This window comes from Balearica regulorum, chromosome 7 (assembly GCF_011004875.1).
Source record: "Balearica regulorum gibbericeps isolate bBalReg1 chromosome 7, bBalReg1.pri, whole genome shotgun sequence".
Classification (NCBI taxonomy): Eukaryota; Metazoa; Chordata; class Aves; order Gruiformes; family Gruidae; genus Balearica; species Balearica regulorum.
In genome coordinates this window covers 14,836,468-14,861,226 of record NC_046190.1, presented here as the reverse complement: position 1 = coordinate 14,861,226, position 24,759 = coordinate 14,836,468, and the positions used below count along the sequence as shown (strand labels likewise).

Genomic DNA, 24,759 nt, shown 5'->3' with positions numbered 1-24,759 from the left:
TTTTCCACTGTTGTCCTCCTAGATAAGCAAGGAGAATGTGTGCAGGCATATATTGGAGCAACGTAAGAATTAGCGCATTGTGCAAGAGGTTATTAACTTTCTACCTGCATCATCTTGTTTCCCTCTCCCCTGCTGACCACTTTCAATGCAGAAATTGTGTTGTACATCAAAATATTCAGCTGTTTCAAACCAGAAACTTACTACCCAGTACTCTAGTTGCATCCCACTTCTCAATGTATAGAAATTTGAATTCACAAGAGTGGAATAACATCGTTTTCTGTTATCAGCTTTCTTTGGTGTTCCTATTTAGTTCTCGGTGCAAACTTACAATGATGTTTTAAAAGCAAATTCAAGTTGCTGAAAATTCCACTGGTCCCAGGAAAGAAGTCATGGTTCCAAGACTGCATTATTCTGAGTGAAAACACTACTATGATACTTATCTTCAAAATAGTATTACATCAACTAAGCTAACAATGATATGCCATTTGAGCTAGAGTAGACTGAAATAAGAGAATTTCTAAACTTTACTTTTCTATGAGGAGAACACTCTCCTTTTTTCATGGTCCTAATCTTGAAGCCTGCTCTGTTTACAAGAAGTATATTGTGACTTTTTATTGTTCATTCCCTCCAGGTTTACGGGAACAGATGGACCAAGTGGTTTTGGATTTGAATTGACGTTTCGACTAAAGAGAGAAACGGGGGAGTCGGCACCACCTACCTGGCCAGCAGAATTAATGCAAGGCTTAGCCAGATACGTCTTCCAGTCAGGTACTGCAGGGTTAAATACGCTGCCTCACTTTTTCCTGCTTTCATTCTGAAGGGCCACATCTGTTACATATCACACTTGTCTCATTGGTGCTCACTCAAATCTTGGGAACTATCTTTGTGTGGGAACCCAAAAGAGCGTGTTCCTTCCATCAGCCCAGCTTCCTGGGGATAAAACCCAACTGCTGTTCAGGTAACTCCAAATCCTTAGTGTTGAAAAGCTGAAGAGAGAACAGTTAGTAACCATAGGAAGCCTGCCCAGTGGCTTTTTGTTGCTTTCCTGCGTTGTTGGTTTCACCTTCTTTCGGTAATAAAACCTCATTTGTTTCCTGAAATGGCTGAGGAGCACCCATCTGGTAAGGTCTCACTTCTCAGTAGAAGGGCTGTAACTTCCAAAATAGTTGCAGTTCCTTCACAAGCAAGTATCTTCCTGTGGTCTGTGCAGTTGAGCAGCAGCAAGGTATGTAAACAAAGAGTTGCTGAGATGAGAAAATGTAAAAGTCATAAGGGGTGCCAAGGCTGGGAGGGCTGAGGAATTAACAGTTGGGAATCATTAATGCATATGGAGACTTGCCCGAAAACTGGGAACCAGGGTGCTTACAAAGCATCCTCTTGCACTACTTTTTCTGGGTTTCATTTATATCAGTAGATGGAATATTAGCTTGTAGTTGTGAGCACGTGAAGAGCTGTGGAATGGTTGAGTGCATAGTGTAGTTGAAAGGCATGCTCCAGCATCACAAGATCTGAATGAAAATATTTGAAAAACTTTTGTTTAACTTAGTTTGAGGTCCTTTACAGGTAAAGTACCTTCTAAATCAATAATTACTGAATTTGTAACATTTGGTACTTGCTCTACTAGTTAATAAATTGCTAAGTAACTTCTGATTCTATTGCTCGTTTTCAGTCAGCTGGCTGACTCTCAAAGGGGAAAGGTCTGGGTGCAGACAGGATTGCTCTGCTAACCTCTGTGACAAATCTCTGAGGCAGCAACAACTCTTGTGGGGTATTTTTTCTGAATATTGACTGGCGTCCATCAATCCCAGCACAGATTATTGCTTGTCTTCATATTGGGAGTGTCTCTTGCTGCAGTTTAAAATGACACAAGCATTTTGTTTTGTAACCATTACTGTGTTAGCTGTCCTCTCTAATTGCCATCCAAATCTGGGCTTACCTTTCTATCTTGACTTTTGCCACTCTTAAGCATCTAAATCCTTGCTGACTGTCATAATTTGTGCCATTGTTTGAGATTACTGTCCTGCCTAAAATGTATTGTACAGTAGCTTTTTGATACTGACCATGCAGTCATGAATTCACACTCACATTTTCTATGTATTGACTGCAGAGTGTGAAGAAAACATCTGAGTCTAAAGTCTCCCTCTTATATAACATGTTGTATATTATTTATATCTGTTAAATTATCTTGCCTATAAGACCCCTTTTGGAACCTTTTAAATTTTCTGGTCTGGTGTAGCAGTCCAGTCATAACAGTCTCTTTAACAGAGTAGTTTCAGAGCCTTCTATTTGCACATTAAGCAGCCTCTCTATAGCAGTTGCTTGTTTGTCTCACCCTTTCCTTGGGTGAGAAGAGGTCTGCAGAGTGAAACAGGATTTGGTAGGGTACTTTAGGGCAAACTTCTCGGTGACTAAGCTGGCACACTAGGCAGAGACTTTCCTTGTTTGGTTTCCTGCACAAGTGCAGTCTCATCTTTCTAACCTCAAAGCCAATGAACTGTTTTTAAACTGGAAAGAGCGGTTGTGCCCATGCATGTCAGTCTGACGTGAACTTCTAAGGGCCTCCAGTATTATCCTCTGCTTATCCATGCTGGTTTTGACTTTCTATCCACCATGACTCTTTGAAGGTGCTGCTCAAATATAGGTTAATGGATTCTACCTAGCCTCTGGGTGTTTAGCTCTCAATTTATGTTATTAAAAAAGCCCTGTGTACAAATCATAAATTGACTTCTTTGAATGTGACATTGAGTATGAGCCAACACTACACTCATCATGCAATAGTGAAACCACATGCTAGTTACCTTAGGAAGAGCATGAGCAGCAGATTGAGGGGTTATTACCTTTTCTGCATGGCACTGGGGAGGCATCAGTTAAAATACTGTGTCCTGTTTTGGGCCTCCCAGTTTAAGAAGTGCTGAGAAAACAGTCCAGAGTGGTTGGGATCCTAGAGCATGTGAGCTATGAGGAGAGCTGGGGGCAGCAGGGCTGGGTTTAGCCTGTGAGGAGAAGGTGCAGGGTGATCTAACAGGAGCCTACAGCAGTTGAGGGGGTGGTTACAAGATTGTGGGATCGAGCCCTAGGTAATACAGTAAGGGTCTACAGCTCTGAATTGTGCTATGGGAGGTTCTCAAAGGGCTTCAGGGAAAACTTGCTCACAGGGAGGGTGGCAAAGCACAGGGAACAGTTTATCAGAGAGTTGGTGGATCTCTGGTCCTGAAAGGGTTCAGGACTTAGCTCGACAAAGCTACAATGGCCTTGATCTATCTGGCATTGGTGATGGCTCAAGTTCAAATAGGAGGCTGGACAGGAGACCTCCAGAGGCCCCTTAAAATATTACAGAAGAGTTGGATTTTTGGTGGATTTTTTTCATACTGCTTCATGCCCTTCAGCAAGCAGCTGTGTGCTGTCACCAAGTATTACCAACTGTTCCTTGGCCTGTAGAAAAGGAAACTGTATGCTGTTGCAGTAAGTAATTAACCTCTAGTTTTATTTTAGTACAAACTTTTTTATCACTTTTCTCTTTTGAATAAGAACTTTCTCAGGCTAAAATCTTTTGGCTAATCATAGATGGCAGGTTAATCCTTTAAAAGTAAGACTTGTAATGGGGCAGACTATCATGTTTCTTTTTGATCTCTTGGGGCAATACCAGTTGACCATAGCTAGATGTAGTCACTTTCTAATTTAGTGTAAGCTTGCTCACCTCGTTGCTCTATGGAGTCCCCAGGCCTCCTGGACATCTGATGTGTCCCACTTTGCTTTGCTCCCGTGAGCTGCCTCCTCTCAAGCTGGCAGTCTCCAGAGCAATTCTCACCTTTGGGCGATCAGGCATCCAGCGCTCAGCAGTGTTATTTTTCTTCTGCCTCGTGGGATTTCCTCCAGTCTGACAGGGCCACTCTGCAAAGCCAAGTGAGATTCTGCCATCGTCTCTTTTCCTTGGTCTTTTGCAGGACTTATCTGGTCAGATGTTAAAACTTTAAAATTGTTGCATATTTGAAGGGGTGGTTCTGCTGAAGCCCACTGGGCATTAGGCAGGCTGTGGCACGACAGCATTGTTTTACATGATGAAAGATTTCTTTTTGCTCAAGTTCCTTTGTACCATTTCAAGCATTTTTCAAATGCAACAGTGGTAAGTGTTGTTTGACTCTAGTGTATGTACCTTAATGTTGTCCTCATCAGTTGTTTAAAAATCTGTGGAGTCTTTTTAATACTCAAAAATAGCCTTAAAAACATTTGATGAACCGAAACAACTTGAGTAATCCACTCTGAACAAGAAGCAAGGGAAAAAAAATAAAACTGGCAGGATCTCTTTGGATAGGCTCCAAGCACTTTGGCATGTCAAAGGATTGTTTACTTTGAAAGCTATGCTAAGAGCTAAATTCTTATCTCTTGAATAACAAGCCAACTTTTTGGTTATCATAGATGTGCTTTGCTGGGTCTGGTTGAAGTTGGGGGAGAGTAAGGTGTAGTTATAGTTCTGCTGATCCTGAGCATTTTCAGATGGTGACGACTGAGTTGAAAACTCATTGAGCAGCTACTGCTGTCCTAAACATTATTACTGTGTATTGCTATTACAGGTGATGTATTTTTTTTAACAAACACTTCTAGGCAAATGAACATTGCTTTCCTTTGTTTCTATCTCTCCTGCACTATGGTTATGCTTTAGAACAGCAGCCTTCTGCATTGAATTTCAGACCTCTTTGAGCCTTGGCTTCCCTGTTCACCGTAACAAACACTTGATGCTTTGTGCTTTTGATTAAATGGCACTATTTCCCCTCCTTCAACAAACCCAAACTTGCAAGTCTCAAAAAATCTTATTTGTGGCTTTATCTGTTCTTAATTTTATCACTGTTTGACCATGACCACAAATTCCAACTCTGTTATTTTTATTTTTAAAAAACCCCAAACCTGCAAACCTTGAAAATGAAACTTTGCACAATTCAGTGACCATAGCTTGTCATGGTTCTTGGTTATTCTGGGAATATCTCATGGTAGAACAAAGTTATACTTCAGTTCAAACGAAGAGGAAGAAATGCTCTTCCTACAGAAAATTTATCCAGGGCTTGTTACAATTGTTAACTCTTTAAGTACAGCAGTATTTCAATGTTTGATCAGTATAGAGAGGTCATGGTTTGTGCTTTCCTGAAATTAAATTCTGCATTTTTTTTTCTCTCCCTCTTAGGTAAAGTTAGGTTGTTTTCAGGGGCCTGTCTGATATGCATCATGAGGGCAATTGATGTTAGCATGGAAACACATGTGTTGTGTGTATGAATTCTTGCTGCTTCCATGTTTCTTGCCCTGAAAGAAAACAGCTGCAGCTCGAAGGTACAGGTTTGGAGAAATTGTCAGGAAAAGCTCATCGTGCATAGATCCTAAAGATAATGATATAGCATGTGTCATGGTTATATTCTCCACAATGCATGAGTTGTAGTGGGGCGCTAGCTAGTGCAACTTGCTTCAGAAGCATTGAGGTGATGTCCATGAAGTAGAGATTTGCAGGTTGGCTGAGCTAGATAACATTTACCTATCAGCCTGAGCAGTCTCAGCCTCCACTGTTGCAGGGGGACAGATAGTGCGACAGGAGGCTGGAAAGTGGCAAATGCCGTTCTTCACCCCCTCTCCCCAAAAAAACCGAAAGAACCAAACCCCAAAAATGCAAAACCCTGAGGTTTCTAATTGGTTGCACAGATTTCAGGTCTTAAGAAACTGCTAGGAAAAAAAAATCATCTAGAAGGCATACGGGGAATAAAAGACATCCCAGCATGGATTTATCAAGAATAAATCAGAACAAACTAATTGTGACAGAGTAACAGGCACCATCGGAAGCAGTGAATGTTGGTTACCTTGATGTTAGTGAGACCTTTGACATTGTCCCTTCCAACAGATATGTGAGCAAGCTGAGGAAGCGCGATCTTGATAAAAACTAAAGAAAAAAGGATTCAATACTGGTTGGATATTTAGACTCTGAGTAATTGTCAATGTGTTGTCATCAACCATAAAAGATGTGTAGAGTTTGGATTTGTTTAAAATCTGTCCTAGCATTCATGCAATTTGGTATTGACCAGGATGATGAAATGAGTATCCTGATGACATCTACAGATGCAGCAAAGCACTGGGCATTAAGGGTTGGAGTTCAGAACAACCTTTGCAAATTGTGGAAATGGTCTGAAGTGCCTATGTGCAGTAGGGTCAGGAATGTACAACAAGTACAACGTCCTGTGCTTACATGGGAGTAATCCAATGCACAATTATGAGCTGGGGAAAGGCAGCAGTTCTGAAAGGAGAAGAAAATGATTCGGAGTTACTATCACCAATGGGCTACACCTAAGCCAATGTTCTCTTCCCTCTAAGAGATAAGAAGCAAAGTTATTCTGATGTATAAATAAAAGTGTTCTGTGTATTGCATGTGATAGGGTCCTTCTACACTTCTGACTACACCTTGAAGGGAAAGGGAGAGCACTGTATCTCGTTTTGGGCAAAAGACTTCAAGTCAGATGCATCCCACTTGGAGAGAGTCTGGAGGAGAGCAATAAGAATGACCTGAAGGTCCAGAAAATATGACCTGTGGAGGAATGATCAAAAGTTATGTTTGTTTAGTCTAGGGAAGAGAAGATGGAAGGAATATGTGAGAACAGTCTTCAAATATGCAAAAGATTGCTGTAGGGAATAGAGTAGTAAATTTTTCATGTGCCTATCACTACTAAAATTTCTGTAGGTAAGCGTAGGGTTTGTCATTAGGAAAAACTTTCAAATGATAAGTGCAGTGAAGCACTGGAGTAATTGCAGATTCCCCATTGCTGCATGCCTTTGAGAACAAGTCAAACTATTCTTCCTCATGGATATTTGTCAGGAAGAGTTGATCCTTGCTTTGTGTGGGGGCAGAGTAGGAGCCTTCTTAGTCTCCTTTATATTGTAAATATGTCTTGACTGAGTAGGTGTCCTCTTCCAGTCTTCTAAACATAATTTTCTGTGGTTCCATAAACACATAATTTATCTTTTTTCATACTTACCTGATTACTAGTGCACTAAAGATATTTAAATGTGAGTTTTGAAGTCTCAGCTAATTTAAAAGTTGAATTTTAATATTTAACCTATGACTAGTCAGTGGTAGGAAGCTGTTTGTGTCTTGGGGACTGAAAAACAGTAGTAACAAAATCTACAAGCAAAGGTAGTAAGCATGCAAGATTGTGGGTGGCAATTTAATCTAGATTTCAGCTGATTACTTCAAGAGAAACTTGCTTATATGAATTATTCCTTAGAAAATTTATTACGCTTTTGAAAAGTGTATTGGACAGAACTAATTCCAGCAGGTACATGACAAGTTATACTTGTTGATAGCAACATGTCAAAATAATGACCAAACTAGATATAGCCAATCTGTTGTCTTGGGGGGGGGTGTTGTTCCCCGCAGATACCTCTCTTGGCACGTCTGCACCCTCTGCACCGTTGTGAGGGATTCCTTTTTCAGAGGATAAGGTATGAAATATTTTCTCCTGTCCTTTAGTTATTTCTGTGAAAGCTGCAGGAGCTTAGTATCTGTGAGCTTCTGTCCTCTGTCACAATTCAAGTCTGCGGGCCAATTTTCCAAAGTTACTGGAAGGAAGGATGGTTCTGACTGATGCATGCAAGTGCCCGAGGCAGCACAGCCACAAGCCTTCGGCAGCCTGGCTGAAAAGCAAGCCCAAAATGAGGTATGTTTAGCTTGCCTTAGTTATTTCTGGCATGTCATGCATTCTTCAGGTAGGAATTATTGTCTGATGGCTTGTCTGTAGTTTGAGGAAGCATGTACACTGTTCCTGCCTATGTCATTGGCCAAGTGCATCAATTTGAGGGTATTATGCCAGTTCTGTGTGCCTCAGTTTCCCCTTTGGTAAACAAGGGTGATTACAGGAGTTGTAAGGACTGGAGGTGTAGATGCAGTCTTCTTATTCAGCAACTTCCATCTGATTCAATTTTAGTCTGAGCCATGGAGGCACTTTGTGTTTAACAAGCAGTATAACTTTTACACTGAAAATGGGACTCAGTGGGATTAAGTGATTTGGCTGGGGTCACAGACCTGCAGCCATTAAGCCAGCAGATACTTTGACACTTGCTGCCCTGGCATAACCACTAGACCTCATCTTCAGATCTTCTGGAGTCCAGAAAGCTTCAATTTGGTAGCCTCAGTGACTCTTTCCTTGCCAACGTGTTTTCAAACATTCTTGACACAGGCTGATTTCTGTGTGTAGCAAGGAAGAAAAAGGAAACAAACCAAAAAAACCAAAACCAGCAAAACCAACAAACCCCAAACAAACTTCCTGCTTCCTTGAATACAAATGAGGCTTGTCTAGCTTGTTTGTAAAACAGTGTTTATTTCTTCCCAGTAGGATGACTAAAGCCAAATAAAATCTCTCAGTAATTCATATATATTTTTCCCTGATGGTGCCTGCCTTTTTTTTTTTCCAACCCTAGGCTGATTTATTGTCCTCTTCTTGTTGCTATGGCTCTGTAAAATATATATATTTTTTATCATCTGTTTGTAATATTGACCAGTTTCCAGTGTAGAGCTGGCCCTGGCTGTTCTGTAGTTTTCCAGGATTTTAGATTAAAAATGGGGAGATTAACTGTGTTTTTTTAGCTCCACAAAGAAGTATAAATGAACATCAATTTCATTTCAACAGAACTTGTTATGTAGTGAACTCTGCTCAAACGCTGAAACTGTAGTGCAGTAAAGTTTATAAAATAGCCTTCTGGCCGCTTGTTTGCCGTAGGTGAACAGGACTCAACCAAGTACGCAGGCTGCGTGCCTTTATTCTGCAAAAGGGTATGGAAACATTAAGTCACTGGTTCCAATTTAACCCAAGTTTGTCATGGCCAAAAGCTCTCATCATCTGATAGTTATTCAGTGGTCCATGAGAAATTGGTTGGGTTTTAGCCTAATTCCTCTTAGACGTTTCCCATAAAACAAGCTGTTCTGTGAGCAGCAGCACAGATCAAGGCTGGTCCTTTACGTCTCTCTGCGCTAGCCCCGCTGTCCCAGACCGCCGCAATAAATCCACTTCTCCCCACACTGCTGCCTATGAGCTCACCTCTCCAATATTTCCCATCCCTCTCCCCCATTTCCTAAGCCGGCCTTGTCACATCCCCGAGCTTCCAGCTGGGACGTACATGCTATGGCTGGTACTAAATGACGTGCTGGCTGATAAAACAAACCGGTTGCTTGTGTGCAGGGCGGTTGGCTGACCAGGCACGACAGGCAGCTATTGAGCTCGTGCTTTGGTCTCCAACCTGTCGCTGGCTGCCCCCAGAGCTGGCTGGGGGCTCTGAAGTTGTTGGGGAGGGAACTGCCAAATGCAACTCTTGTAAATTGTCTTGATAGGCATTGCAGCAAAGTGTGTGTTGTGGATGGACCCAGCTCTCTTTTACTCCCCCCTGTAGATCACAAATAAAGCTTGTGCGGCGCTGCTAGTAATCCAGAGAGAAGCATCTGTCTGCAAAGCTGTTGATCAGACACACAACACTGACGAGACCTCATGGAAAATGTTTTTGTCTGCAGAAAGGATGACTCTTAAGAGGAGACATTTTGTAGGCACATAAATGCTTCTTCTCTTGAAATACTGTCCCAGGGTTGCACAGAAAAAATACTGAAGCTGGGACCACATTTAGTCTTACCATCCTGTTGCTGTTACTGCTCAGGATGCTCAAGGGTTGAAACTTGCCTGCTGGCACTATCTGATCGGCCTTCCCAAAGCTGGATGCCCAGTACCTGTTGCATGTCCTGCCAGATGAGGCTTGTCCTGCTGTGACAGCTCTGCTCACTTTGTGTTGACACAGCCGACACACAAGGCAGTGCCACTTGGAGGAAAACCTTTTGCAGCGCAAGAGATGACAACTTGCCTCGTGCCAGCCTCAGCCTGTGCGTGTAGTTGTAACCCACAGTAACTTGTGTACCTGAGCTCTCGGAAGAGAGAAGTTAGTGTGGCTTTATGTGTTTTTTTTTCTTTGAGCGCACTTGAAGGATGGGGCTGGTAGACACCTATCCGCTTTCCTGACATAGCAACTCTCAGGCAAGTCTCAAGAAGCCTTCTTGCTGTTTAGTCTTTGGCATCAAACCTTTTTTCTAATCAGTTTTGGGTTTTTTTCTGTGACTGTTCTGGGTTTGGTCCAGCAGAGCTCACTGAAAGATGATGTTATAGCTCTCCTTTTCCCCCCTCAACAAAACTGTAAACTTCCACCACCTGCTTTTAATCTTAGTGTGGTCTTGCCAACCCCTAGCAGGAGTCTGTAGGGAAAGTAGCAATATTGACCATCTGCAACAACCATGCTTTTTGGTGGAGGGAGACTTTCAGTTGGAAAGGAGGGAGAGGACAGGTCTTGTTGGCACTGGTGACACTGACTGGCGTGTTGGTCAGCATGCTTCTGGGTTCCCTAGATGAAATTAATGCAGTTCCTCTCTGCATGCTTGCAAAGCTTAATATTATTTGTCTGTTTGTGTGACTATAATTTTTGGGACCTTTACACCTGGCTCCATTTTGTTGCTGTGTGGCAAGGCACAGGGAGAGAGGTATGAAGCTTGCCAGTCCTTAGAGAGGAATCTTGGCCCTGGCTGAGGGGTCCCAGGCTGTGAACTAGCACAGACCTGGTGGCCTGTCCTTTCCCCGTGTGAGTCCTGTCTTGATCAGAGTGGTTTCGGATATGGGTGGTAGACTAGCTGAGGGCATAGAGCAGAAATACAGCTGTGAATGCTGCTATGCCACCACACAGGTGGTGTGCCCCTATTCTTCTTCCTGGCAGCATAAATGGAGTTGCATGACCTTAGATTTTGGCTGACTAAATTAACTTTACTTCTCTTCTTGTTCAGAATAGGGAGGCACCCCAGCACCAGGCTCAGTCCTGCCCTTTGCCTGGGAGCACTGTCACTTCTTCAGCCACTGATGGGGCAAGCTGGCAGTTATTTAGCTCTCACTGGTTTTGGTTGATAGCATCTTCCTAGCCTTTGCTTGGGACTTGCTATGACATTGTGCCACACCGGAGAATCTCTTTTCCATGAAATTCCTTTTGCTGTGGTGATAGACAAGCCCCTGCAACCCTCTGGCCGGGTTTAAAAAGTGCTGGACACTTTCTCAGGAACTTGAGGGGACCAACACCACTGCTGTGTGACATTGCCTTTTGCTTTGTCAGCACTGGTGGTGTGAACCTGGACTATGCATGAGGCTCCTCCAGGCTTCCTCCTGATCTGCAGTACAGCAGGAGGAAAGTATGACAGGGAACCTGGGAGTTTCCAAGGACACCTGTACTCTCATTCGACTTGAGGGAGGAAAAGTCTATGGCTTATGTTGTCAGTGAGCTAGCTATGTAATATAAATTAAAGCCTTTTCTTCTCTACCTCCCTAACCTCATGGAGTTTGGGCTTTTTTCTCTCCTGCAGTTTGTCTGAACTCGTAGGTCAGGCTGGGTACAGAAAGTACCTTGTTGTGGAAGCCACTATTGTCTCTCTGACTTCTAGCTCTTGACTGAGAACAGGTCTCTGACCTTCTCCAGCCCCAAAGGGTAGGCTGGCACTAAAGCATGGAGAGACTTTGTGCCAGGAGCAGAAGCACAGAAAATCTTTGTTCCTTATAAAAGACTTTGTTGAAATAGAAGGAAAGCTGTCTTCCCTGGACTGCTTTATTGATTGCATAGTATTTCTAGGCAGTAAGTGAGGGATCTCAGCACTGCCTGAAAGAGGAGGCTTGTTTTTAGCTGCTACTGCAATTTAGATAAAGTAGGTTTAGGCCCAGTTTGAGTTGGCTAGTTTTCAACTGGTGCTGTCCCTTTTAAGTCTGTCAACTCATGTCCTGTTCCTGCCTGGGAACTGAACTTGGCTCGTTGCTTTTCAGCTGTTCAATACAGTTCATTCAGTTGGTTTATTTAAAATAAAAAAAAAGGAAAAGGAAAAAAAGACCCGTCTTCTCTCTGTGCTTTGCATCAGTCCCTGTGTCCTGAGGCTGTTCCCAAATGTCAGGGATGGACAAAGCAGCAATGCTTGTAAATCTGATGTACGGTTGCATTTATAAATGCACAAGTGTTTTAGCCTTCATACTGCATGTGGGCTGCCACTGGAAGAGGGAGGAAAGAAATGGGCATGGGGACCCGGAGCAAGCTGTGTGACACATCTCCGTGCAAGGCTGCTGCAACAGCCAAAGTGGCAGGAGGACAGCCAGCAGGCCCCACGCCCCGGGACACTTGGATGTGAGATTCTAGCAGGTGTTTTTCCTGTGTGGCCGCAGTTCAAGATTAAAACCAACCTTGCTAATGTTTTCTGCGCAGAGGGGAGACGAGCTCTCTGCAGGAAGTGTTTTCTCCATCCTACCCGGAGCCTCTGGGCTGCAGGAGGGTGAGGAGGAGCCCATGTGCTGGGGACCAGCAGTCCCCATTAAGAGCAGCATCTCTGACTCCTGGTGTAAGGAAGCGGGGGAGAAGCTGCACATTGTTAGCCCAGCCTGGGACAAAGACTCTGTCCCCTATACCGAAGGAGGAATTCAAGACAAAGGAAACAGCTTGGGGAAAGCAGAAAACTCCCCCTCCTGCTGGTGTGAGGTCCTTTGGCGTCTTATATATGAGTGTTTTGTGCCACCCAGCCTTTTCTGGGAAACAGAAGCAGCCGCTCTAATAGTTAAAGGTTTCCGCACAGAATAGTGTTGTCTCCTCCTATCGAGGGGCTGAAAGCCACAACACAGAGGGATTGTTCTGCAGTCACAGGAGCATCCTCTCTCGCTGCCTGTGTGCAATTGTTTGGGATGCACAGAGGAGTTTGAAGGTTACATGTACTGAGTAGCCTTGTGAAAAGAACCCGCTTTTCCCTTGACAGCTGCCAAGCCCATGTTAGATGAAACTGCAGAGTGGATTGAACTGGAAGTTGGGTTCACTGTTCCATATCCACCTTCTTAAACTTTCTATTGAAGATCTGTGCAGCAAGTGGCGTTCAAACTGTGCTTTCTGCCTAACCCACTCTGCACTCTGCCTGCGAGAGTGGCAGTACACGGCGCTCATTACAGACCATCTTCTGACAGACTCGGATGCAAAGATCCTTTGCAGCAGCCTGCTCAGCCAGGAGGCAGCAAATGGGCACAGCAGGGGAAACGTTTTGTTCTTGGTGGGGAAGAGAAACTGGGAGAGTGTATTCAGAGACTGCAGGCAGCCCAGAGCCTGTGGAAAGTGGACTCTCCTGCCTTTTGGTTTAAAATCAGGGCCTTAAAGGAATCATCTCGGAACACTTGGGATGGTGTTTCAAAAGGTGCTCCATAAACAGGCTGGTCATTCTGCATTTGAACCGTAAATATAGCTCTTGGACTAAGTTTGTGTGTTTCTCTTGCACTACTGTAATGGGTTGGTGGAGCTCAGTGCGTAACTAATATTTTACACAAATATGTGTGAATACAAAGTTCCTCTGTTTCCTGCCCTTTGGCCTCCTGCTTTGCCAAAGTAAAACAAAAGTTTTGGCCTGTGCAAGCTTTAAATTCCTGAAAATTTAAGAGAAAATAATCAACCAGTGAGAAAAGTGCTACAGTGCGCTCTCAAAGACCCATGCCTTTCCTGTCCCTTACAAGCCCCAGAACTAATGCCCAGCTGACTAGACAATTTTTCTGAAGAGAATGTGATGTGGTAACTGTAGGTGTTTTCTCACAGACCGTCTTCCCTTTCTTGCATAATTTTTGCCAAAAGGGATGCCCTAGTGCAGTCTTGCAGTCTTCCTATCAGACATCTGTGCTGTGAAGGCTATTAAAAGAAGCTGCTTGCATCTTCTTTGGGTCCTTCAGAGGAGGATAGTGCTGTCACCTCCCTCTCAGGCTCCTTGAAAGCTCTTCAACAGAAACATCTCAGATATCTAGGGGAACATCTCAAGTGACTGTACAGTCTCATGGTGCTGCTGTGTCCATCTAAGCATCCACACTTCTCAGTGGCTTGCATGTGCACAAGTATGTAGAAGGTTCAAAAACAAGAAAAAAAGTTTCTCTGTCCTGCTGCAGTTCTCTTCCCTCACTGAGGACACATAAAGGTCACTAAATGCTGTGGGTACAAGTTCTGCTTGCATCTGGCTGGGAAATGCTCAGGTAACTGTAAAACATTCTGGTGTTCAGATGTCAGAACACAGGACAGGGGTTTTAAATGAAAGGGAAGTATTTCTTCAAATTGGCCACGTGGGACCACATAATCTGTAAATAAACTGTCATTAAATGTGTTTTGAGCCGAGTCCTTATCTGACAGGAGATCCTGCTGTATAACATCCTTTCTCAGTCCTGGGCCTCCACCCCCATCCTAGGGCTATTCAGTTTCTGGAAGTACTGAAGACAGAAATACCATCCTTTAAGGGGAGCTGTAAAATGTCTTGTTCAGGTGGAGGATGCAGAAAGCTGGTAGCAGCGCAGCTGAACAGAGGTGGAAGGGTCTCTTGCCTGGCCTGGAGTTCAGGATTTGGCAAGTGGATTTGGCAAGTGGTTGTGGATGCCCCATCCCTGGAAGTGTTTAAGGCCAGGCTGGATGAGGCTTTGGGCAACGTGGTCTAGTGGAGGGTGTCCCTGCCCGCAGCAGGGGGGTTGGAACTAGGTGATCTTCGAGGTCCCTTCTAACCCAAACCATTCTCTGATTCTATGAAGTGTGTCACTCCTGCTCCCTTGCTGTTGCTTGGCTGGGGAGAGGGGGTAAGGGAGAGGTTTTCCCACTTGCCCCTTGGAAGAGATGAAAGCAGCCCAGCCCTGCAGCACCCAAGGGTGATCGGTCTGAGCGATGAGGTGTGGAGGAGCCAGAGCTTGAGGCAGGAAAGTTTTGTGGGGCTGAGAATGAGCAACTCTCATCTGTGTTCATTTTCTTTCTCTGCCATACTCAGCAATGCCAGGTAAGTCCTTTCATGCTGCCGTGCCTTCCTCCAGCTTTCCCTCCTTGTGGGAGGGAACCATGCAGATAAATCAGTAGACAGGTGAGAACTGTGTTGTTGCAAAAGCAAGGCAGGAGATGCATCCAGCCCCAGGCAGCACTTATGCCAAAGGGGTGCCAAGGCTGATGGATGTGCCAGCTCTGCTGACTGCAATGGCTGGAGAAGGCTGTAAGGAGCAGACATGGAGGAGCTGAATGAAGTTGTGGGGAGGAGAGGAAGCGTGGGAGGAGGTGGCTGGCAGAGTAGGCTGTATGGAGTCAGGGAGAGGACAGGGGGCCCACCGCTTGCAGAGGGTGGGAGCGTGCCCTGGGCACGGGAGTCACTCGCTGGGAGCCTGCGTGAGAAATTCTCGGAGGCTGCAGTCATGGAAATTGTATACGCATGTAGAGATGGGCAGGGAGAAGGAGCAAGCCAGACACGTAGATGTGTAACGGATGGAAAGAAATGTCCTGGAAAAGAGAAGAGGTAGAGGAGGCCCAGAACCAAATTTGTTATTGTATGATAGCATTTTAGCGTTTGTTTTTCAGCTGAAATATTACATTCTCCAGTGTCATGTAAGATGGCATCCAGGTGTCTGGGATTTACTTTGTGATAAGAAAAGCAGCATTTGTAACTCCATCAGTGGAAGCTGCAGTGCAGCGAGACACGTTTTCCACCATCCCACTGCCAGTAGGGGTGAGGGAGGGCTCTGAGCGGGCATGAAGGAGTGAGGAATCACATTGTCCTGCTGGTGATGGACCCTGGGGAGGCATGGGAGGGCCCGATTCTGGCCCCTTCATCAGGCTTTCAGTCCAGGAGACTGAAATGATCAAGTAAGTTTATATGTGCTTGCATAAATTGATGGGAGTCCTTAATTTTCCAGGCTTAACAACCTGGAGCTGTGCAGTGATCAGTTTTGTATTTTCAACCTGCAGATCATTTCTTTTTTTAAAAAAAAAAATCTGCATCAAACTTCTGTTTTCTGAAACTGTCATCAAACCTCAGAGGTCAAGCAGTCCTTACAGTATCGATAATCTGGTTTTTTCCACACTGTTTTTTTTTTTAAAGAAGCTTTTCCTAGGCCTCTTGTTTCTAAAAGCCTAATTTGAATCCCTGCAGCGAAGCTATTGTTTCATTTTACTCCAGGGATTTAATTCTTCCTAAGGCATCTTGTCTATGGTGCATGTCTGCGGCAGGCAGCAGCACCGTGTGAATTTGCACCTCTTTGGAGTGCCTGGGCTGGGCAGTTCCTGTTTCCCAGACAGGAGATAAGGGGCAACGAAACTGAACTGAAAAAGAAAAACAAGGAGGAAAAGGATTTTTTTCATGTAATGCAAATATATCATGGTTTGGATTCTACTTGTATGTTCTTAAAACACGTTCAGCTTGAGTTGAAAATGAAATTATAAACTAACTGCCAGCAGGCCCCACAGATTATATCACAATTGTTTTTCCCCTTTACTAATCTATGTGTGCAGTTCTTTGTAGGTTAGGAAACTAAGCAGACAGACTAAATTTAGCATTAATTTTATTATCCCTAGATTATCTTAAATTAATGTGGCTGGCAAATGAGTCTTTTTCTTTATACTCTGTTGGGTTTTTTTTAATTTGCATCTGTGTAATGAGTTGCAATAAAGGTATTTGAGATTTTTAGACACGATTTTCATGTTTAGCTTCTGCGTCTGTTTTTTATAGCTACATCTTTGCATGCATGCTTATATCCATTATTGAGCTAGTTAGAAATATATTAAGTTGCTCTGGTGAAAAATATAGCTAATACATTTCAGTGTTGGACTCTATGTCTGCCCTTACAGTTTCTCTATTAATTCTAGCTGTTCAGTCTGCAAAATGGTACTGAAAAACAGCATCAAATCTTATTTGTGACAGATTGCCAGATTACCTCTTTTTTTTTTTAACAGAGCTAGACTGAATATTAAAAATGTGTTGGAGAAAATACATTTATATAATAAATTATACAGACCGTGCATGGGGTAATAGCAATGCAATAAATTACATTGTTTCTGTAAGTATCGCAGAAGCTGTATTCAATTTAAATGTCTGGCTGCATCACTGTCGTGCTGGTCAGGAACTCACTGGGGGCCTTTTTAACATTCCTGCACCCGTAAGTCATGGAGTCAAAATCCTTCTTTGCTTTGCCCTCAAACGCAGAATTTCTCTGACATCTGTGACTCGCTGCCTGCAGTTTGGCTGAGATCTCGCAGTTGGATACAAAATGCAGGTTTGTACCCCTTAAAGCAGCGAGTTTTCAAGCAGCTGAGTGATGCAGATAATGTAGGTCTGGCTTGTGTGAGGGATGTGGTCATCTTGTTTGCGTGCCAGCATCCTCAGTGCTGCACACTGTTGCAAATTTATTGAGTATATTTTTTTAGACCAAGCTGGCAGAGGAGTGCTAAGCATTGTGCTAGCATAGGTAAGCAACATTACTGGCTTGAGAGGGTGATCCAGGTAGCCGCTGCTTTCTCAGGGGGACGAGCAGGATTGTTTCTTTCAGCATCACCTTGCACATATCCCGGAATATAGTGACCATGTAATGATGGCCTGGCTTTCTGCAGAAACAAGAGAGGAACACAGAAACTTGCTTTGGAAGGATATGAGTGCAGTAGAATGGCTGTTTTCCCAAAACCAAGCACGCTTCGTCATTAATGTACTTAGGGCTTCTTCCACTCTGTGCAGTATCAGCTCATACCTGTAACACACTGTCCGGATGGATTTATCTGACTGATTAGTCACAACAGTTTAACCTCTCTGTTGCAGATTTTAGCTGGCATTTCAAAGGAGGAGGTGCCTTAGAAGAGATGCAGGGGAACAGCCAGGCTACAAATCTATTCTCCTAATTTGAAAATCGGTCTAAAGAGTTGCATGGTGTGACCATGTCAGAAGCAGGAAATTTCTGGCCTCCAGATGAACCAGAGTGATGCAGTCTGAACTGCCCTGGAGCCAGATTCGGTCTGGGGACTGTGTGTATGCCAAGCCATGCAGGGACAAGAGATACTCTTCAAGTTCCCGTGCTCTCTCCTTGCTGGTGGAACAGCATCAGCTCCTTGTTTTCCTCCATACGGTCGCCTATGTGCCTGCCAGAGAAGATACTTGACTCCCAGATGCCCAAACAGCTATTTCCCTTCTGCTCTGGGTGCAGGGTAGCAAGCTCACTGGAGATGTTCCCTGACCCACATCCACCCTCTGGATGGAGCTCTCTTAGATCCTAGTACTTGGTTTGCTGTCCCTTTCAACTTGCTGCCTGTGGCTATTCAAGGGAGTAAGGGCTCCTAGCAGAATCCCATACATGTGAAACCTGGCAGGTTTAAAAAAGAAATTGAAAATACAATGGGAAGTAATCTGTGTTTCTCTCTAGAGCTAGGTAACACCTCTTGAGCGTAGATTGCATGTATTACATTGTTTATAAAACATCTTGAGGCCAAGAATATGACTTGGTTTTATTTCTTTAGGCATCAACTATATTTAGTCAAATTAAAGGTGGGGAGGAATGCACTCCAAGAAAATACATGAGCAGTGTTAACACAAAGAAAATTTACTAGTCCACAGTGGAAGGGTTGCCTCTGAGTTATTTCCCCAGTTCTCATTATAGAGCAGTTGGATAGTAAAGTTAGGATAGATTGAGCAGCTGAATTATGATCATTGCTGCATGGAGGAACCTCACCTGCTTTATGTGGGCTGTAAAAGAAAATGGATAATGACATTTTAAAGATTTCAAAATATGGGAATCTTAACAGAGTGGTCTGGTATAACTGTCTTATAGATACTGCTTTTGCATAATAGAATGGCATAAGAGCTGGTCTATGGGAAATTTAAAGACCTCTTATTTCTGTGGAGCTGGAGAAAGGCTTCAGATTTGCTATTATAAATTATGAAATAAAATAGTAAGCTTGAAATGAAATGTTTTAATGATTTCCTTGTTGAATTCTTATGAAATCAATACCTCCCTATGAAGCAGTTTGATTTCATGAAATCGGCATTCCCTAACAGAAAGAAAACAGTAAAAAAAAAAATCAGTAGCTTTTGTTAAAACACAAACTTGCAGAAAAAGAACCAGTTTCAAGTCTATGAGGATGGATCACCTTGCTGCGTTGGGTTTAAGTCCTGTTAGTGCCTCTTCCAAGCAGGAAGGGTATGAGTGTCCAAGAGGTTACTGTAAGTAAGCTTGTGTATTTACAACACATCCAGCACTCCCATGGTAACTGCTGAAGGATACGTATTTATCCTGAGGCGGGTCAGGTAGCTCAGCTCTTCCTTCCACAGAGGGAACATGTAACCACCTCAGGTTTACTGTGAGGCAGAAGTATTCAACAGCAGTTCTGTGAATCAGCTCATATGCAGTAAATCAGAGCCTTAGTTTGCTCCTGAGGATTTGCCGATTTAGCCATACACTAAAATAATTTGGATTTAATTTTTTAACGTATTTTCTTTCCGCTCCTTTGCCATTTAGTTTCTCCTGTTGATGGCTAGATCATTTCTGTGTTTTGCCATCTGTCCTACGCATTTGATAATTCCTTGGTGAGGTCCTGGTGACTTTTTCTGGTGACTGTTTTTTTTGCTGTGCTCACCTAAGGCAAGGCAGCGTATGCAGTTGTGCTGTTCTGCCTAGAAGGCTGACTGTGCCTCCACAATGGTGTTTGAACCTGTTGGCCAATGTCAAACAGACTTAACAGAGTAGTAGGGCTCTTGGAGAGACTTGGTTCTTAAAGGATTGTAAAAATGAGCAGGTGAGAAAAAATGCTAACTGTGCCCTGTATAGTGGAGAACAGTGGAGATGTGTTGCGCTTGACCTTAGACACAAGTGAATCTAGATAGGGTCCTCCTGTGTGTGCCACAGCTTGCAGTAAAAGCTTTAGTCAGCGCTCCTTCCTCCTTAGGCAGTGACAAATACATCCACAGTGTGCAAACCAACAAAGTGTCCTTAGTTCCCCCGTTCGTAGAAGTCTTGTCCAGGTTTACTCCTGAGCATGGGAACACGCCAACTGGCCACCAGTTTGAGGCTTGCTATCTGTTAGAAGAATACATCAGACTCCTCCCATTCTATAAAATGTTTTCCCCGGACTTGTCACATCTCTTGTTGGCTTTGCTGTGGAGCCAAGTAACACCAGAGTTCAAAGAAGCAGAAGTCTTTGCAGCAGCAAACGATACCCAAGTCCCAGCAGGCTGAACATTGCCTTCTTGAAATGGTAGAGAAGGTGCTTGTTCAGTAGTAGTCTGTGATTTTTCACAGCTACCACTGAAAACCATTTCACCTTTCCTGGATTCTGGACACCAGTATATTTTGTCTCATTAAGACAGTGCAAAAGGACTTTTGTAACATCAGTTGGGCTCCAATCCCTCCTCAAAACTGTCAAAATGGTTGTCATAGCAGAGCTTGTTAAGAGTGAAAAGCATTGGATCGATGGTTGCTGTAAATGGATGTGGATAAAGCAGACGCTGTTCCCGAATTTACAAGGGCCTGGGACAGCACCAGTGTTGTGATAGGATCCTTGTAGAACCAGCTTTGCTGCTGAGGCTGTAAACTTTCAGATTTACTAAACTGAGATAACTTGGAAAGGAATGTTCTTTGCTTATCTGAAAGGGGAGCCATGTTTTGGGCTAAAACCAGAAATTGTTTTGGGATGCTTGTAGCAGTGAGTCCTGTCAGTGGGTCAGTGCTCCATGGATATAAACTTCTTCCTCTAATCTTTTATTTTTACATACCATGTTCCTTTTACATGTCTATTTTCAAGTATTTTCTAATATAAGTAGCTTGCAGTTGTGAGTGCAGGTGTCTCATTTGCTATCTGTAGTAGGCGTCAAAATGCATACTGAGAGGTACGGCTACAAAACTGTGAATGTTGTTGAGACCCATACTGGCATCCTTATCACTAAAGATCCTAGTCCCATCCTTGGTTCGTAGCAGTGAAAAACAGAGATCTCAGAGATTAGTTTGGAGATGGCAGGCTGCTTCTCCAGTTAGCATGCATGGTACGGGAGACACGGGGATGCATTTTTGGGAACAAAAGGAGCTGTCTTTAGGTCCGTCTGACTGAAGCATGGTGTTCCTTGTAAAGTGCTTGTACTGGTTGTGTACCTGAGGTGAGTGCACATGTCCTGTGCCTACTCGTCTCTTGGTTTTACAGAAATACTTATGTACATGTAGGAAGTCCTAGCACCTTGTACGTGTTTGTGGATGAAAGGCAAGTTGTACAAGGTGTGTTATTGACAGCATTGCAAGTGATAGAAAGGTGCAAAAGCTACAGGAGACTTTTCACATCCATCTGTGCTGTGATGACTTTGAGGATTTATCTGGATGGTTTATGTTCTAATTCAACACTTGTGAAACTCCCAAATTTAGTTAGAAATATACCTTGGAGGAATCATTTATGAAAATTTAAGGATTTTCTAGCTAAAATATTGTTTAAAACTTAAATGCTTAGAAAGATTTTGATTGTTTTGTTTTGAAAACATGAGTGTGAAAGATAGGGAGGATTCTCATCTCTGTTTCCAGCATGAGGGAAGAGAAAGTGGTTATCTAGTCCTTTGTTTCTGTAATTTCTTCATTTCTGTAGCTACAAGTCTTGCAATTCAAGCTGTCCTTAGTGCTGCAATGGTCTCTACAAGAACTGATCTTACATTCCATATGGGTTACAATGCAGCAAGCAAAGAGCTGAGTTTTAGGCTGTAATTTTGAATTTCTTGCAATCTTTCAGGTTTTAATTCAGCTTCATGTTATTTGCAGAAAATTTTTTTGTGATTTAATTGAGTAGTCAGTGTGAATCTTGTGGTGTTCATGTGCATGCAAGGGAGAGGGAGATTTTCTAAGTGTTCAGCGTTCACATGGACATAAACAGGTGGGTTTCCAGCAGAGACATTTGCATTTGAAAACCTGCTCTAAACGGGCTGGGCTTTCCCAGGAGAAGCAGCACCAGCAGTGAAACGCAGCGATCGATCAGCATAGAATTGTGTGAGCATTTGATGGGCAAAATGTTGTGGTATAAAGACAGGGCCCAAGAATAAGCTCTTTGTGGCTTTGTTTCATTCCTGAGAACTGTGACTGAGAGGCTTTTATTATTTAAAAAAAAAAAAAAATTAATCAGCCACATTTTGGCTAACTTGGATAATACCACAATATCCTTTGCAACATTCTAAGTGCTGTTTCTTTAACCCGAATTTGATACTAAAAAAAAAAAAATGTTTTTAATTTCTGTCTGCATATATTTCCCCAACTCTAAAAGTAAAGTAATATCTGAACCACTCCTTTCAGTCGCAGAGCTGAAAGCATGTAATTCAGTGTCCGTAACGATAAACTCTTTCTTCCAAGCAGCTTGCATTTGCTATGTTTTCTTTCTTTCCTAATTTTAACTAAGGAAAACATTCCCTTACTTATCACAACAGTTCTGTTACATGCTTCATTTTTTGGGCCAGCTTCCTTATGGTATTTGGAGTTTATTTTAATTCTTAATCAAATGAGCTGTCCAAGAAATTCATCTGAAAAAACATATATTAAAAATGTTCAAATACACACCAATGGGGACACCTGGTGGAGAAACTATGAGTTGCCCAGGACACCCTTGCAGGAACCCCATGAATGGGTGAGCAGGAGTTAGTTCATCAGCAAGATGACTGTGAGTATTTTTAAGCACAGCCACTACGAGATAACTCTCATTAGTTTACCTGCCTGACAGTGCTGGCTCGAAGCATCCTACGCTTGCTGCTGGCTGAGAGCACATGCACGCCGTCGTGGTGCCGACGCACACTGAGTGGCGTGCAAGCACTTGATTCCTCAGTGTCTGTTGTTTAACGTGATGGAGGACAAAGCTGCAATTACTGGCAAATGCTGTTTCTCTCTTGCTGCTGCAGAAGCTGCCACGTTCAAGGATTCTCAGATAAGCCCTATAGGTACTTATTTAAGAGATGTCTTATTGATGTGAATTTCAAAGGTGGTGTGGGAAGGTTAGGTGACAATCCAGGACCACGTCTGCTCGTAGCTACAGGGCAAAGAACACTCCTCTGGATTGGATCCGGCTCCGTGTCATATGAGTTTTGACAGGTAGCAACTCAAGTAACCACTAACCACTAACATTTTCACAGTGGAAGTCCTAGTCCTCTTCCAGTGGGCAAGGCCTCCCTTCCCACTCTTCTGTAAGAGTGGTGTTGGGAGAGACCACGGTGAGGACACCAGCCAAGACTGCCATCATCAATGAGCTTGGTCAGGGAGAGGGACGCTGTGCTTGCCACTGCCTTTGGAAGCAGGCAGTATGCGGTTCATCCCTGGGGCGCTACACTGATGTCAGAGGGCAGAATATGGATTCCAAGCTGTTTCTTTGTATGTGCTATAAAAACTCTACCTGGAGAGGGACAAGCACAAGACCCGAGGCCAAGGCAGCTGGCTAGGCAGCATTATTGCACACATGCTCTAGGAACTGTTTGTGAATGGAGCATGCTTTAATTGGTGTGAAAATGGTCGTGTTCAGTGGTTTTACTTCTAGCTTGCTCAGAAAGCAAGCATTAGCCTTTCCTGTGATGGGGCAACAACATACAGATGGGTTCTGGTGTGCCTTCTGGCATGCACCAGCTGTGGAACATGGGATTATCTGGGTGTTTTGTCTTTCTAAGTAGGAGAGGAGGAAAAGAAAGGGATGCTTACAGTTGTGAAGAGAGAAGGATAATTTCTGGCTCTTTGTTTTCATGCCGTCTGTTCTGACATAGTGAAATTTATAGCCCACTGGTTTTCTCATTGTTTGGGAAAAAAGGAACATACTAATTACAATTCTGCACCAGAACCACCAGACAATTGGGAGAGAAAGTGGCTTTGACTTAGACTGTCACAAGTTGGGCTGCAGACTGTGGATTTTTATTAGATATAGCCAAGTATTATTTATGTTTAATTCACATTTCAGAATCTTTTCCTGTGGCAAATCAGAGCTGCAATTTAAGTGTGAATCGCCATCCCATAGGCATCCAGTATAGCCTGCTGACTCTGCGCCCTCTTACAATACGAGACTAATAGTAAATGAGAGAGAAGCTAATTTTATTTGTTGATATTCCTGTGTTGGGTTTAGTATCAAAGCAGGAGACTTTTTTTTTTAAAGTCAGTGCTTGAATTCAGATGGCTCAATGAGACCCCTTTCCTGCTTCAGCTGACTCGGAGACACAGCAGAGCTGGCTGGAGGCAGCCGCTGCGAATAGCCACCAGCGGCTGTCCTGGTCCAGACCAGAGGCCCCTGCCTGACTGGTCAGGAGCAGATGCTAACAGAAGGAATATTCTAGCAGACATTTTGGACTAAATATTTGTTGTTTCTCTTCCTTGCAGAAAACACCTTCTGCAGCGGTGACCATGTATCGTGGCACAGCCCTTTGGACAACAGTGAATCTAGAATCCAGCATATGTTACTGACAGAAGACCCTCAGATGCAGCCGGTGCAGACTCCTTTCGGGGTTGTTACTTTCCTACAGGTATGACCCAGCAATGGTGGCTCTGATTGTCACCTCCTGGGCGTGGAATGCGGCTAACATTACATTTAATTTAGCTTTGATTAAGTCAGATGCTTATTATACTGTCTTCCACCTTTCTTCCTTATTTGATTTCTGTGAATCTCATCTCTGAGTTGTTACTCTGGAGGTGTTCAGTGTTTTACCAGGATTGAGCAATGGCATACTCGGTTCTCAAGATCGAGGTCTATCTGATGCAGAGAAGGTTTACACCCTGAAACAGACCTGGAGTTGAATATTACTGCTCTGAAATTTCAAACATGAATGTAGGGAAAAAAGTTGAATAAAACACTCCTAAAAGGTAATGTAAAGCTAAATTCAAATTAATTCTATGGCAGTATTGGTAAATGATCCACTGGTTTGAGTTTGAGGAAAAGAAGAGTTTGGAGCACAACTCAGAG

At 43.4% G+C, this 24,759-nt stretch overlaps 2 protein-coding genes across 3 annotated transcripts in view; both read left to right on the top strand.

Annotated features, from left to right (window-relative positions):
- SUFU (SUFU negative regulator of hedgehog signaling) overlaps positions 1-24,759 on the top strand; it is a 99,673-nt gene that overhangs the window by 28,266 nt on the left and 46,648 nt on the right. For both annotated transcript variants that reach the window (XM_075758030.1, XM_075758029.1), the window contains exons 3-4: positions 632-768; positions 24,180-24,322. In XM_075758030.1, coding sequence (XP_075614145.1) covers positions 632-768; positions 24,180-24,322 — 280 coding nt within the window. The remainder of the gene's footprint in view (positions 1-631; positions 769-24,179; positions 24,323-24,759) is intronic.
- SFXN2 (sideroflexin 2) overlaps positions 17,839-24,759 on the top strand; it is a 139,897-nt gene continuing 132,976 nt past the window's right edge. Inside the window, exon 1 of the mRNA XM_075758033.1 lies at positions 17,839-17,848. The gene's annotated coding sequence lies outside the window, so the exon portion shown is untranslated. The remainder of the gene's footprint in view (positions 17,849-24,759) is intronic.